Raw genomic sequence first — 16333 nt, 5'->3', positions numbered from 1 at the left:
GGGCTTGGGGGGAACAAATGTCTTATAACAAGCTGTGGACATTTATTATCTGGTGACCCATACGGGAGCACCGATTTATTTTTATTTTTTTTGAGATTACGTTTTTATCACTGATACTTCTTTGATGCATTTTGCCTTGTTTGTGAGCTAGATCGAATCTGAGATTGATTCTACCCAGTTTACAAATGGATGCAGGCAAGCAATGAACCGAAGAAACACCAAACCGCAGTCTGTTGAATTGTCAGCTTCATAATCAACAAAACAAAACTATCCTAACTCCCTGAATGGAGTCTTTCCCGTGGAACTGGCACTGGGAAATCCACAGTTTGGATCCCTTCTATACGTTATTCACCGGGATCTCCTACGGCCTGGAGTCTGCATTACAAAACTCTCTAAAGGGCAAACAGGTCCCCGAAAGGTCTTGATGGAAGAGAGTGAAAACGTTTGCAACCGTGCTAGCGTCTCTGCTTCGGTGTGGGAGAGTGTATATACATACGCCTTCTTCTCCCTCCCCTTCCCCACCACTGTTCAATTGGGGAGGGGGGGTGACACCCTGGAATTATAAACACCATTTGTCTTTGCGGGGCAGCCGAGGATGGATGAAATATGTGCCTTAAAGCTTATCAGCTCCAGCACTGCTAAAGAGAAAGAATTTTTCGGAGGAGAATCAAAGGTCTCTGGAGAGGGAAGAACATAATGGAGTGACCTTCAGCTAATAAAGCCCACCCGAGTCCAGGGGAGCTTGGGGAATATTGACAAAAGTTCATATTTACAATGGTCTGGATGCCTTCCAGAAACCATTACCAATTTAGAGAGCCAGTAAGCTGGCAGGCCTTTTCTGTCCCTCTCAGAGTGAGCAAGAGAGCTACTGAAAACACCTCTTCTTCCTTTCCTTTCTCCTTTCCCTCACCCTGGCTACAAAAATACAATGCGGTAAAATAGGGAGCACAGCCATTCCTCTGTCATGGGCCCCCATTTCTTTTCTGCTCTCGCGGAAGCGCGTCGTAAACAAGTCCGTCGCCTTTGTTGCTTTTGTTTTCGTTTGCACAGAAACCACCGTGCAAACCTGCTTGCACGTAGACTGCAAAGCTGAGAAGCCAGAGTTTGCAAACCTTCTTTTGAATGGCTGGAAAAAGAAGGGGGCAGCCGCACCGGGGCTCTCGTGGCCTAACTTTCAGTGGGACTGATGGAGCAACTGTTCATGTTACAGCAAGAAGGATCACAAACTCTTCTTTATGATTCCCAGGTTATGGGTACGAAGTAAAAATGAATCCAGTGCTGTTTTTCCTATTGCAATAAACAAGAGCTGTACAGGGGAGCTCAAAGTACTGTAAGAGCTGTGAAATGTTCAATGTCAACGGTTCCCATTAATGGTACATGGGGACAAACCTGTTGTGTGAATAGTCAACAGAGGTCTTCTGCCATGGTGGACATTTCTGAGTACAGTTCTGGAAAGCCACTCTGTTTTCAGTGGTTTCCTGCAACTCAAATATGTGACACCCACGGTATGGATGGTCAACTCCTGGGCTGCATGCAACCTTACAGATAATTTTGTAGAAAAGGGCATTATTTCCTGCCCATCTCTGTTGGGAAACTAAAGAACAAAAATGAACCCATCAAGAAGTTTAACACACCCATCTAAAGACAATCCAAATTTCAAAAATGAGCGAGAATTCCATCCACACCTCCGCTGCTGATGTCCTCACTAAGTTGGCATGTCCCTTAGAGCTCTTGGCCACCCCCTCCCCAAATATCATGTGAAAAGATTTGGGTTCCTGGCTGCAAAAATCTCCCCTCCGGGCACTACAGCAAGGAGGGGAACTTTTGCATTTCTGTAGAGAATCAGGAATGGAAATTGTATATACATATATGCACGCAACTCAGTCAGATTATCAGTTCCTTTGGGGCACATTGCTTGGTGTCTTTTACAAGCATTAATACTTAATGGCAGTATCTTTATAGCAAACCACAAACCTTCTCTTTTCTCCACTGGAACAGCACTCTTCCCAAGCCCCAAACACTTCTGACTGCAGTTCAAGATCCTCTCCAACAGGAATTAACTAACAAGACAGGTGGCTTGTCAGCAATGGTGAACAGCTGCCAGATAAAGCATGCAAAGCCTTTGGTATCTCAAAGGGAAGATCTGTGCTGTTGCCTCTACGGTTTGGAACGGCTGTCTAAAACTTGACAGTGTTGACCCCAGAGGTTTCTCTGTAAGATTCTTTTTTTCCCAATTAGATCTGTTTCTAACTAAGGCTGGGTCTGAAATGTATGGTTTCAACCAGCAGAGGTGTATGAGGCTGAGAAGACTCCATTGTCTACTAAAACGAGGACTCTCTTCAACACACAGCCTTCTGTAATGATATGTGGGAAAGACCTTGAGAGACAGGGCAAAGAGACACTGCCAAGAGAATGGTCAGATAAGAGGTGGCATAGCCCACAGCTGGATAGTGGGTGGGGCAAGAGGCTTAGAAGAGACCCTTCTTAATTTCTCAGGGGTAAAGGAGACGGGAGGAGAATTGTACTTTCAGATTTGCAAGGCTCTATTAATGTAACCTTAAAATAAAGTAGAATTAACTGATCTGGTTGTGCTTCCTGTCTGGTCTACCAGTCTGACATCTTCTGTGCTCACCATCACACCCCAAAAGTCCCAGCCTGAACTTCCGATTAAAGAAGGATCAGGTCATAGGTGAAGGGAAAAGCCTCTCTCTGGGTCATGCAGAAAAAAATTGGCATTAGGATGGTTTAGCTTTCCCCAGCCTGTTGCATTCCCAGAATTTCTAGCCAATGCAACCTTTGGCTAAACAGTCTAGACCAGTATTTCTCAACCTTGGGAACTTTAAGATGTGTGGACTTCAACTCCCAGAATTCCCCAGCCAGCCATGCTGGTTAGGGAATTCTGGGAGTTGAAGTCCACACATCTTAAAGTTCCCAAGGTTGAAAAACACTGGTCTAGAAGTTGGCCCAACGCTTCTGGACGGTCTCCAATTGTTGGATGCGGCTAACCAAATACAGCCAGCAGTCTAACTATAAAATTCCCTCTGTTAAGACTGTCTCATTTCTTCCCCACAATCTGCCCCCAGGAGAAAGAGAAGGGAAGAAAGGAAAGAAGGCCCCTCCCACTTTGGGGCACAGCCCCTCCCCCTGCTTGCTTCAGCCCTGCCCCACAAAAGTGGGTGAAAATATCTAACTGTATCAATACACCATGCTTAACTTGTTTCTTTGAGAGCCCAATTTCCTGGGCTAGCACAATGCACAATAACTCAACTTAGCCCATTGCCTGGTTTAAGCCCAAGGAACAAATCAAGGTTAGTAATAACACATGTTATACAAATGCAGTTACTAATCCTTAGCTGAGTAGATTAAATGTGTTGTTTGAACAACAAAACCTCTATGATTTACTTGATATCAGTTCCGGGTGATGGTGAGACACCTCCCTCCAGAGAACTTCTCTCCTTGATCAAGACTTCTGCTTAACATTTTTTTTCTTTAACAAACTGTTCAGGTAAAATACAGGCCACCTCACCAATAATGTCCACTGTTACAACATCACTGCCATAAAGCTGCAAAATCTTAATTCTCAAGTACATTAAAATCCTTGTAAACCTGTCTCTGCTTTAACCGTGTAATATTTCAACACACAATGACACCCTTTAAAGATTAAAAAAAAAAAAAAAACGAGAAGGAGACAGATAAAATGCCTAAAGGAAACTTCATTACTTCCTAATTTCTGGGAGATCAGCAAAGCAACTTGTGGCATTCCCATTTCTCTGGAGCTCCAAACAAAACAAGGAGAAGAAGCCACGGGGCTGCATGGAAGAGGTTTACAAAACACAATTATTGCTGAAGGCAAGCTAGATCCAATGGCTGGATCATTCTGATGTAAAAAGTCCCATCTGACAAATGGATGTTAAACCGGAATCTGGCACAAATCCACAAGAGGATTTTGAATGATTAGAACCTTCAGCACTGAAAGCCTGGCCTAATTAATAATAATAATAATAATAATAATAATAATAATAATAATGATGATGATGATGATGATGATGCTTTGACAGAAGGAACACCACAATTTCATTCACTTAGCACAGTAACAAAACAATCATATAATGAAAGTATAATTCAAGTTTGATGATTTCCTGTATTCTGCCAAGAGTCATAGGAACGCAATGGTCAAGAAGCAAATAAATAAAGGCACATTTTAAAAGGGTAAGCAATTAAGCTTTATTATTATTTTTTTCTTGCTGGTTATTGCTTTTGGAAATGTACCGTTCCCTGTACAACGGGCATGATGCGTTGCGTGGTAAGTGGCAGCAGCGTTTGGCATTCAACAGGGAGTCTGTTGTCATGCATGCCAACAGACAACTTTTAGGAACAGCTGGGGATAGTGGAGGAAAGTAAAAAGTCCGACCCAGAAACAGAAAACTCGTCACTCTCTACCTCTCACCCTTGCAGAAAGCATTCCTTCTATTAATCCATGACTATTGCTTACTTCCAACGGGCCGAAGTAAGACACACATAAGAATGTTCAATATCAATATCAACTCTTGGCAAACGTCACCCAGATGTCAATTTATATCTTTTTTTTTTTAGATTTCTAAAATCTAAAATCCCACCTTTCTTATTTTCATAAATAACTCAAGGCGGTGAATGTATCTAATTCTCCTTCCTCCTCCTATCTTCCCCACAACAACAACCCTGTGAGCTGAGCTGGGCTGAGAGAGAGGGACTGGCCCAAAGTCACCCAGCCGGCTTTCACGCCTAAGGCGGGACAAGAACTTGCTGTCTCCTGGTTTCTAGCCTGGGGCTTTCAGCACTAGACCAAACTAGCTCTCTTAATTCCTTTCTTTTACCTCTGACTTTTCCTCCTGGGCTGGGATAAAGCTTAAGGACTGAAATCTAGCTTGTCCCATAGACATTTAGACAGAGTTGGGTAGGCCTGTTAAAGGCAGGATGAAGGAGCAAACGGCTGGGGATGGAAGCAAATTGCAGACGTGCTAAGTTCAAGTCAGTTTCGTTACTCAGGCTAAAGCTTCCAACATGGACCAAGGTCCACCAAAGCTTATTCTGCAATAAAGTTGTAAGTCCTTAAATGGTGCAGTATTCTTTGCTGCAGCCAACAAATTTGGCTACTGGTTCTCTAGAAATCCCCCCAACAGGATGGACTACATATGAGCAATCTACCTGCTTTAATCCCTGTCTGCAACGTGTAACTGTATTGGCAAGATCCAGTCCATTGCAGTGCCTCCATCTTGTAAAACCCATAAAACAGATTCCAGAAGTCAAGCATGATGTGCATATTGCAGACACATCAACACCCTTTTCCCAAAAGGACAAAACATGTCACCAGTCTATGATATGCCCCCTGCCCTGGTGTGTGTGTGTGAACTAAGACAATTCCAGCTTTTGGCCCCAACCCATAGTAATTGTCAAGAGATCCAGAGAACGGGGAAGGCTCTATTAATAAACAGGGTAGAGGAACCTTCCAGTTCAGGATGCCATTTATAAACATACAGCAAGAAGATAAAAGAAAATAATTATCCAAGCCTCGTTAAAGTCATCAGTTAACAGTGTCAGGTTTTTGCCCTGCTGTTGACCTGGAACAACTGGTGCAGTGATCCCTCCTATGTTATTGTCAGAAGAGCTGAACAAAAGATCTCATAGTTTTATATCCCCCCCACCTCCAGCCGTTGCGGAGTTCAATTTTCTTGCAATGGCTGTGCAATGAGGAAAGCTCTCTTCTCTGACAAGATATCAAGACGCAGCAAATGCATTCTTCAGCTGAAGCCACGTGTGTTGTACACACACTTCACGAGCTTCCTCTTCTGCTCTTTCTACCCTTGGTGTTTCAGATTTCCAACCCTCTCCCCATTACTAAGTTCAAGGAAACGTTCTTCTCCCTTGTCTCAGCCAGTGAGCGTGCATGCACAGTGGATCATCAGTGATGGTTTCTTGAGTGAATTGAGAGAAAAACAGGAGTGGGGAAAGAAGAGGACTGTTTCTCAAGAGCATTGAATTTCAGATACCCAAGATCACGCCCTTCCCTCTATTTTCAACAGAGAGAGAAAATGCTCTTGTATGTGTACCTGAAATGGCACACTTCATTTCAAACAGGAAGGCTGGAGAAAATTCTATGGTTTATAAAAGCACAAAAACATATATACTTAAGGGGAACAAAAAAAAAGAAAGAAAGGGGAAAAAGTGAGTCCATCATTGCCTAATGAAGATGGAGCAATGGGATGGAACGGTTGGATTTTTGAACGGAATCACTCCATACTCCAACACCGCATTGCAAGTCTTATCCCTAAAACTATGAAGACCAGGTTTTATGGCTTAAAAGCAAATTGTGCCACAATTCAGCTGAATGAATACATCTGGACCCAGTCTGTGTCTTTGGGGAATCTTTTACATGCTTTCTTAAATTCCAGAAATGTGCAAAATCATTTGTAGCAGTTTCATTTTTTTAAAAAAAGAATCCTCATTTACATTTAGTTCAACGTGTTCCTTAAAAAAAAAAAAAACAGACCAAAAACACCTTCCCTTTTGATACATTTTGCAACCAGAAGCTAAGCAGACAGTCAAACAAGAAGAAAATAATAGCTAAATATTTCTTCCTTAATGAGAACACAAGAGTAGGAGATGAAAGCCAGTTGGCAGGATTTTCATTTGCACAACAAAGGGACAGAATTTGCAAAAAAATACCCCCACCCCACCTTCCTTACAAAGCCAAGGGCTCTGTAATAAGCCAGCTTCAATTTCTTTTCTAGAGGGAAGTATTCCAGCCAACCTTACCCTGTAACGTTCAGCAAAACTCAAGAACCTCCCCCCAGGTTGGGCCACATTAATCCACCCCAACAGTTCCTATCAACAAAGGCTAAATCTTGGCCAGATCTGGATAAACTCCTCAACAAACTAAGAAAGAATGTGCTTACAGGTAAAGAACTAGCAGGTGCATTCACCCAACATACCAAGCTTGATTAGAGTTCATCTTGGTTCATTTTTAGTGGTTTAGTGCATTGGGTAAAACTCAGGTCATTTGGTTACATCGGTGCTTCTCAATCTTAGCAACTTGAAGAATATCTAGACTTCGAATTCCCCAGCGTGCTGGCTGGAGAATTCTGAGAGCTGAAGTCCAGACATCTTAAAAATTGCTAAGGTTGAGAAACACTGGGTTAGTTTATGGTGAAATACATTACAGGAGCCCAGAGAATGGGTTAATTCAGTCCCCAGCTTAGTATGTTGCACGAATGCATACATACACACAAACACATCTACTCCACAAATATCTGCCAAGCATAATTCAACCTTAATGTAGATTCTCCACCTAATCATACAATGAAGCTGGCAAACACAGGCTAATGAGTGCAGATCTCATTTTGGTTTTGTGACACATATATATTTTTGGATCAGAATCCTGAAATCTAAATGTCTGGCCACTCACAAAGCTATGGAATGGATGAGAAGGAAGGAAGGTGGTGTATGCCATACATTTGCAGGTTGGGAGCATCCCATGGCAAGGGGTGGGGGGCAGAAAAGAAGCACCAGAGAAAGAAGATGCAAAACAAAACAGAGTGGCAGAGCAATTCAGTTTAGGAAAGAAACTCTAACCCCCAAACTCAAAAAGATTCCTGACCGCCGTATTGGAGAGTATTTAATCCCATACCTTGTTTGCTACCAAGCCGCTCCTGTTTTGAGGTAGCTCCAGGTCCGCGGAGTTCTACAGAGAAAACAAAAATGTCCATTCACAATCACTTTTAGCAGCATGGAAAAAAAACCCCAATCTTCTCTGCACTCCTTGCTTTGGCTAAAGTAGCAACTGGTTCATGGGTTTAAATCAACCTCTGCCACTTCCCATTATAACCTGAAAGAGGCTATGATTCACTGATAGGGTGGGCTTTTGACATTACCCACTCTGATATTTCACAGATTTAGGTTTTGCCTTGGTTTCATGGACCAGCTGGTTGGCCTCCTAACTTAGATGCAGTGCCAGAGGCCTTCCAAGGCCAGAAAAGGTCTCCTCCTGAGCCTGGCCACTGGTCCATGTCCATCTTTGTATTGCCCATGGGACTGGGGTAGCCATTGGCAGTTGTTCTCCAGGGTTTTCAAAGAGAACTTCCAGCCCTCTTGGGGCTGTGGAGGACTAAGCCTGGGACCTGCGGGGTGCAAAGCTACATTTCTACAGCACTCGAAGCCATCCTGCAAGTTGATCCAACGACTCTGCCCTCTTCTGTACAAGGCAACCATAACAGTCATTCAGGGTAAGGAAGCTGGGATGGACCCAACAGATCCTTATTTGGTCAAGAAACCTCAACATATGCCTTCTCTAACCTCTAGTTGTCCTCTAGATGTGTAGGACTGCAACTCCCACAATTCCCAGCCAGCAAGTAAACTAATTCCGGTGCCCCCTTTCCCTTCCCCCTCCTTATTACAAACCCAGGTTGCTTAAGCCAACGACAAATAACATGACAGGAGTTCACCCAGGCAGAGCTTACGCCACCCCTTCTGTCTTGGGCCAGAGGACTCCTCTGTTCCACCAGAACTGAAACAGGGCTTCCCTTCCATGCGCTATTTGGCAAACACAGCGAAGAGGTTTAAAAACAAAACCAGGCCCTCCATTCATGTTGTGTAAATCTGAGATAAGAGATTGTCTGCTTAATCCTAATGAGGCCTCTCCATTAAAATCTTTATTAACTTCAAGCTCAGCTGGCTGGCCAGAAACCTTGTCGGCACCCTGGGCCTCTCTTCCTATCCGCTATCTCTCTGTACCTCGATCTGCTTTAACTTTTACAAATAGCTCTAAGATGTTTCCACTGCTTATCAGCAATGCCAAGCCGCTTACTTTATCACTGCTATTGCAGATAAAATAAATGAGCTAGGGATGAGATGAATAATGGCATTTTCTGCAGGCAGGGTTCCCATTACATTCACAACAGACTGTAGATTTCAACTTCACCACAAAAGAGACATGGGGGTAGGGAGAGAGGAGAAAGAGAGAGGGAAGGCAGATTTTAACAAATAACCTTCCTTTTGCTCAACAGTCTCAGATTCCAGGATGGATTTTAAGCCTACCTGAACTGAGGAGGCAATTAATTTTGAAAAAGATGGGAAGCCTGCCAAGATTTGACTTCTCAGAAAATCCCCAGGCTGAGCATACTGTGACTTTTAGAGATTTTTCTTTTTCTGCGGTGTTTGGCATAGGAAGAGGAGGCTTAAAGCTGTACACAGCCTAATAAAGCTGTTGGCTTTCCGCTTCTCCCCCCTTCCCTGAAAAGACGACGCTTGGGAGTCCTCGAAGGGCAACTGAACCATGGGGTACTACAAGGTAGGAAGGCTTCAAGGGAACAGGGGAAATGGTTGTATTCTCAAACCACATTCCATTCAATAAACCAGATGGGCTGGGGTCATGAATTGCATTAGGACATAAACTAGGAACCTTTGGGTGCCTACAGGCTGAAATTCACATTGGCCAGGGGGAAGGGGAGACCTCTAGCACACAAGGGCGATGATACAAATTTTTTTTTTTTTTGTCTGCGCTCAGTCATTGCTGACCCTGCAGTGACTGCTTGGACGAGTCCTTGCAGTTTTCAAGGCAATTCTTTTTCGGAAGTGGTTTGCCAGAGCCTCCTTCCTAGGGCAGAGCCCAGCTGGCGAGCACAGGAGGCGGGGTTTCCGTTGCTTCGCGCCCTTTTTCGGGCACGCGCGGTTTTTTGCGCTTACCGGCAACTGCTCCCAACTCCTTTTTGCAAGGCACCGCCAGCATTTTTCCTCCCACCGGAGTGAGAGTCCCCATTTATCTACTCACGTAAGTTTTCGAACTGTTGGGTTGACAGGAACTGGGGAGGAAACAGGAGCTCACCCTGTTTAACGTGAAGGCTGGACTCGAACCGCCGAAGCGTCAGCCATTTCTGGCCGGCAACTGGGGTTTTCTTCTCTGCTCTTTATAAAGTACACTAAGCCTATTTTAAGGGTGTCCGTTAAGTCTCTGTGAGTTGGCAACTTCATGGATGCCTTCATGGAATTTGCTTGGCAGCAATTTTGAAATGTTTGTTCCTGCAGTCTTCAGGGAATTTTTTTTGGTCTCTCAGTCAAAGCAATAGCTCTAGTATTTCCTTGTGGGCTCCCTTCCAAATACTAAATAGGACCGAGTTAGCTTTCCAGGGTTGGTCAAGTGCCACGAACTAGGTAGGCATTTGAAGGTGCTCAATAGAGTTGGTGTACACACGTGTGTGTGGTGTATTTTTGCCAAGAAAACTGCATGGATGTATGTAGAATTAGACTCAAAGAAGACATCTTAATCCCAACCCCTCTGGAAAGTATCAAGTTAGGGAAAGCTGCTATTTCTTGACATGACACAAATAAAATGTCCTGCCTTTTTTCATGATGGAACCCAAGGCAAGGGGGGCCCAGTCATCCTGATTCATGAACCATAGCTTATGGCTTAGTACAGAGTCACTTGGGTATTGGGTACTGTAAGTTCTAGCATTCTTCATCTTGGTCAGGAGTAGCATCCTTGTGGGGGAGTTGGGTGGTGATATAAATTTGACATATAAACAAACAAACAAACAAACAAACAAACAAACAAACTCTCAGATGGAATCCCCTCTACATATTAACAAAGAGTTGGCAGTCACAGCCACGGTCATAAAACTACGGCTTAGAGATTTCAATCTTCGGCAAGATAGATAACAATTATGAAATGGTGAAGAGAGGGGCATCAACCACATTTTGAAACTTCTGGCCAATGACAGGGATGGGCATTTCCAAGTTATGCTCTTTGCTGATGGCCACTGGATTCGCAATACTGAAAATCCCACTGAATGTCTAACAGCGCCAAGTAACAATGCCCTTCTTCTTCCTTCCATTGCCACCAAAGAGCAGGGCTGTCCAGGGTTCATTTCTCTGCCATTTTAGCCCCATCACTGTATCAAGGTGATCTATTATTGGCAGGGCCGGATGAAAATGAATCCATTTCCCAATTATTTCTTGCTCTGTAACCTCCACTGAAGAAGCACTGTAAAAGGATGACTGGGCTGCTTTGATGAACCCCTTTTCTGGTGGAGGGGGTCTGTACAGTTCTAAAACAGAGGCATTTATGGAGGATTGCCTATTATTTGGGAAACACACACTCTCCCCAGCTTTGGGACTGAGAGTTTCTGAGTCAAGGAGCTACTTGGAGGTCTCTTCTTAACACAAAGGAAACTGTAGTTACGCTCTCACTAGCAACTTGAGGGAGAAGATGAGGTTAAATGCTCAACAGCACATTTTTTCCACTTGTTATCTGTTGAGTGCATCAAACATACCTCCTCTACCAGAAAGGGAATGAATTTTTCTCTGCATTAACCCCCCCTCAAAAAAACCTAAATAATATTAGGTGTTGTGGTTCTTATTCCATTTCTCTTCCTTTCCCCCAAATCAAAATTCCAACCTTCGCTAACCCAACCCATGTAAGAAGCAGAACTGAGAACGAAACATGGAGAAATGCACATCTCTTCAGGGTTCTGGTCAACCTGAGCGCCATTGTCTTCCAAGATACTCCATTCAGACCCTTCCTCCAATTTTTCTTTTATTTCTTTCACCACAAAAGGGTTAACGATGAACAGATAACAATGCGCTGTGGATACAATTTCAGCTTTATTTCTACAATTCTGAAAAAAATAGTATGTGCTTCATCCAAAGGACTGATAGACCAATGCATTAAGCTTGGATTTCAACCAATCCACGTTTCTGACATCTATGTTTGTTTATTGAAGAGATTTGTAAACCCATCTTTCTCACAATTTGCGGCTCTGGGCAGCCCACCACCACAATTATTTTTTTTAAATCAAAGTTAAAAAAAAGAAGGAAACGCTATACAAGACATATACAAACATATACATATACATATACAAACATATCCACAGACAACCAAGGCTGGCAATGATAAGAAACTCTCATCACAGAAGTTCTGCCATCCTGGTCCTGCATGGATCCCATGCATCCTGCATGGGAGAAAAGCGACGTCTTATCGCTCTACGGAAGGCCAATAGGATTTATTATTTATTATTTCCATTTATATGGCCGCCCATCTCAAATTCACGACTCTGGGCAGCTAACAGTGTTAAAAGAAAACAGAAAAACAACCCACAGAGAAACAGCGGCGGAGGTAAAAACAGACTCATCAATCACAAATCAACATCACCAACGTATGAGATGGACGGAATTAAACCGTAACTCAGCCGTCTTCAACCTGGTGCCTTTCCAAGTATGTTGAGTTGTAATTTAAACCTTGGTAGTCAATGGTGCCCTGTACCCATGCCAGGTGGGAATCTCAGGAGCTGTAGTCCAAAACATCTGAAAAAGCACCAGGTTGGGAACACCGTCCTAGGGAGTGAGACGGTACCTTTTCTAACAAGAACGTGGTAATGATTCCTCATACTTTTAAGGCCCAAACCAAGATGTCTAAGCTAAGTTTAAGAAAAAGAAACTTCTGAGGAGCATTAAAATGGGCTGAAGAGTCTGTTGAAGGCACGGTGCAGAAAAATAGTCTGCCCCAAAGATCTGGGCAGATATCTATGGCTACATTCCCTTATCACAGCAATGTCATCTCTCTCTTTTTTTTTTTTGCCCCGAATGCTCATTGTTGTTGCTGTTGGTAGTTTGTTTTAAAACCATTTCCATCGCGTTTTGCGAAGTCTATCGTCTTTCAGGGGTATCTCACTTCCGGTTAACATCAACTCATAACATAATGAGGGAGGAAGAGAAATTAGAAGTTAATTAGCATGGCGTAGACAGGGAGCAGGGTCACAATAGGAGAAGAGCTATATTCTTAATTGTTTTGCTGCGTGCTGTAAACCACCCAGAGTTTTGGGCTGGGAATGGCACCCAAAGGGAATGAATAAATACAATTTTCAAGGCCACCCTCCTGCTGCCTGTCTTGGCTGCCAAATCAACGTCCTTGCTGTTTTACTCATGTTGCCTTGTAATAATAATAATAACAACAACAACAACAACAACGATGCCATGTTCTTTAGTAGCCACAAGATGGCACACAAAGGATCCGGTTTCTTTCCCTCTTTTCTTTTCTTTTTGCTTTTAAGGTGACCGGGAGAGCAAATTCATGTCCGCCAAGGCCAGATTTCACACCTCTAAAGAACAGCAAGAATGGAAGGAAACGAAGCATGTCAGAAACCCCAGCAGGGGTCAGTCTGCTACTTCTGAATTGCCACCCATGCTGAGGGAGGCTGGTCTTTTTAAACAGAACTGAATTCTCATTTTTTTTTTTTAAAAGACCTTTCCAACAGCCATTTCTGTTCCTTCTGTCAACAAGGTTTATTGATGCTCCTGGAAAAAGATCAGCCGTTGAGTGAAAGTCCTTTCCCCCCGCCCTCTATTTGCCCACGAATTTTACAGCTCTTCCTTCGGATCATTGGTTGGTTTAAATCCTTGAAGCATGGGTGTCTAACCATAACTACTCTATTGTAATAGCCTAGAATTTTTATTTCTGTTTGAGAGGGTGGTCTACCAGGAAGCCAAACTCAACAGCACCTAAGAGATATGAACACCAGAGGTTTCCTTCTTACGACGCTTCCTTCTTAATGCGAATGTTGAAAACTTTTGAATATTCTTCCCTCCCTGTGCAGACTGGGGAAGATAGAGACTGTAGTCCAACACATCTGTGGAGGCACATCGAACAGACATCGCATGCTCTCTACGCGATGTATTTCTTTACCCTGAGTTTCCACAGATTAGAGGTGGAACAGGAATGTCTTGGTGAGTTGATCTATTAAATCCACCATACTGCATGAACCAATCCCAGAGACTTCACCGTGCACTTAAAAGATAAGGGCAAATATTTCAATATTTATACTAAAGAGCATTGCCCCTATAAAGGATCATAAAAACTGGCCAGGTTTTACTGCAAATAGTTCTGGAGATTTCCTTTCCATTTGCTCTAGCTGGAGTTGATAAACTGAAACAACTACATGAAAGCTGGGATGGTAGGCGGAATAATGCTTGATAGCCACACAGAATCAAGATGTTTGTCACCCTGCCATCTTGAGAGGATTTTGAGAAAATAAAAGCAGACCATAATCTTGCTAAGATGCCAAGCTTTTGGCACACACACACACACACAGACACACAAACAACTACAACTCAAAGGAACTTTTTTTTACCATTCCCTACCCCACACTGTCTCCGTTATATAACTACCCACACAGGCATTTCAAAACACAGCTACTTCCTATACAGGCCACATATTTTTCCCAAGAATTCTCTCTATTTCCGCTTTCTAAGGACTGTGTTTCTCATTAAAATTTCTGGAAACTGTTCAGGCTTGGAAGCAGTTTTGGACAGATCCGTAAAGTTGATACCCGATTGACAGGTTCCCGCTGAAGCGTTCAAAAGTAGCCTAGAAGCAAACCCCGGGCCCCATGGTCTTTTCATTTTCAATCAACAATATCATGGGCATGTAAAGATTGAAAGGGGTAGTTTAGTAGGACTCTTTTAAACCACACGTGAAAGGACAGTTCGCAACGCCTTTGATGCACAGCATCTGTGGCTTATCTTTGGCTTCTGAATTACTCTGTTAGCCATTAAACTTCACTTGAACCATAATGGCATGAGGGAAAGTCATGGTGGGTGGCCTTTCAGGGGTGGGGGGCATCTAATTCAGGGGCTGAGTAAGTCCCTAGAGTGTGTGTTTTGTTCAATCGTTCACATTTCCAGTTATAAGAGCTTAGAAATGGCCATGTTTCCAACAGCACTTTAGAAAGTCTACCACCAGAATACGAGAAGACTGATTTGATGGACCAGCCATTGGAACAAGCACCATTGGTGCCCTCGCAGGTTCTCATGCTGTCAAACCCATCTACAACGTTGGGTGGTGACCACACAGTCATCGCGCTTCACCTCTGCATGGGAAAAACGGAACCACACCCTTTCTGTGGTATTTACTCCACCTGCCCTGAGTATGAAGGCAGAATGCAAAAACGCAGCGTCTCGTGCAAAGGGTTGCAAGAAACAGCCCATCATTTATGAGTTACAAGGAGGAGGAGGAGGAGGAGGAGGAGGAGGAGGAGGAGGAGGAGGAAGAGGAGGAGGCAGCCATTATGCAAAGAACCTGATGACTTCTGCCAACCTTTTTGAGACTGCAGGGCTTACAAAGACTCATCACGATCGCAATCACCGCTGGCAAGAACAAAGAGGTAATTTGCCACGCAAAGACAGTGAAGGCAAAGAGACCTGCACACCCATCTCAAAGGGGTAACAACACAAGGACCTCTGAGAAGACCGAGGAGATGAGCGGCAGGAGAAACATAATGCTTCAGGAGGGCTCTCTGCCAAGACGGGCAAGGCCTCGTCCAAAATTCATTATCTTCAAGGATGGGTAAAAGCTGAGAATAACTTATTTCTTAGCAGGGCTAAGATACCGATCAAGAATCTTCTGGCTTCATCTCCTTCATCATGGTTTTTATATAAATCCATCTTGCATTCCACGGAGGTTCTTTCCTTGCAAATGAGAGCCCTGATTTCCCCCTTTTTTCCCCTCCATTTCATATTCAGCCAGGACCAAAAAAGCAGTTTTCATGCAAAATTGCTTACCATTAAATCAAAACTCCTTTTCACATCCCAGAGAACTGCGAAATAGCTTCTCTCGCCTGCTCTTTGGTAGAAAGTGAGCAAATTCACAATATATATCTTTTCCTGGTCTATGATCGCAATAAAAAGATTCTGATTTTGGAGAATAAATATCTGGGAGCATTTACAAAAGCTGGATTTAAACGAAGATGAATTGAGGAGAAAACAGCTTCTCCCAACTTCCCAAGTCTCTTAGTGTAAAGAAACGATCTTTACTCGAAAACTGAATGGATCATAGTTTTTACCTGAATGGAAATCCACAGCAGTGAAGTTTAAAATGCCTATTTCTTTGCAGGAAGTTAACAAAACAGGTTCAGGGTTTTATTCTGGTTGTTTAGAAAAACCGATCAGGGACACCAGGAGGTGGTGGAGAGCAGAGGAGTTTAGCATTTGTAAGCGGTTAACCCCCTTTGCCTTCTAAGTCTACATGCAGAGAAAATCGGATTTAATGCATAAACATAAACCACCAGAGTTAAATTCTGAATAGAGATTTAGCTCTTGAGACATGAGAGTGGCCAGGCGTGTTCTGCTACTGAGTAATATCTTTAGCTTGAGATGAACTTTCTCCTGAGAACAGATAATAGAGATTACAAACCCAACTGTCCTGTTTTAAAGATGCCCAAGGATTTGTGTGAAAAGAAGCTCTGTGATTCTAAACAATTCCTGGAAGCAAACACTCTCTCCTTTCCCTTTTAAAGTCACCTTTGTATAGTTC

At 43.3% G+C, this 16333-nt stretch overlaps 1 protein-coding gene across 11 annotated transcripts in view; it reads right to left on the bottom strand.

The window, feature by feature from the left end:
* Positions 1 to 16333, bottom strand: part of FBRSL1 (fibrosin like 1) — a 510880-nt gene that overhangs the window by 100556 nt on the left and 393991 nt on the right. For 9 of the 11 annotated variants that reach the window (XM_025169843.2, XM_025169838.2, XM_025169871.2 and 6 more), the window contains one exon: positions 7664 to 7717. The exons of the other annotated variants lie outside the window; for them this stretch is intronic. In XM_025169843.2, coding sequence (XP_025025611.1) covers positions 7664 to 7717 — 54 coding nt within the window. The remainder of the gene's footprint in view (positions 1 to 7663; positions 7718 to 16333) is intronic. 11 annotated transcript variants of the gene reach the window in all.

Source organism: Python bivittatus, unplaced genomic scaffold (genome assembly GCF_059951505.1).
Source record: "Python bivittatus isolate LINGU-HERP-01145 unplaced genomic scaffold, Pbiv_v1 ctg000100_np1212, whole genome shotgun sequence".
Classification (NCBI taxonomy): Eukaryota; Metazoa; Chordata; class Lepidosauria; order Squamata; family Pythonidae; genus Python; species Python bivittatus.
The sequence above is the reverse complement of the archived record's forward strand: the minus strand, read 5'-3'. Positions and strand labels throughout refer to the sequence as shown.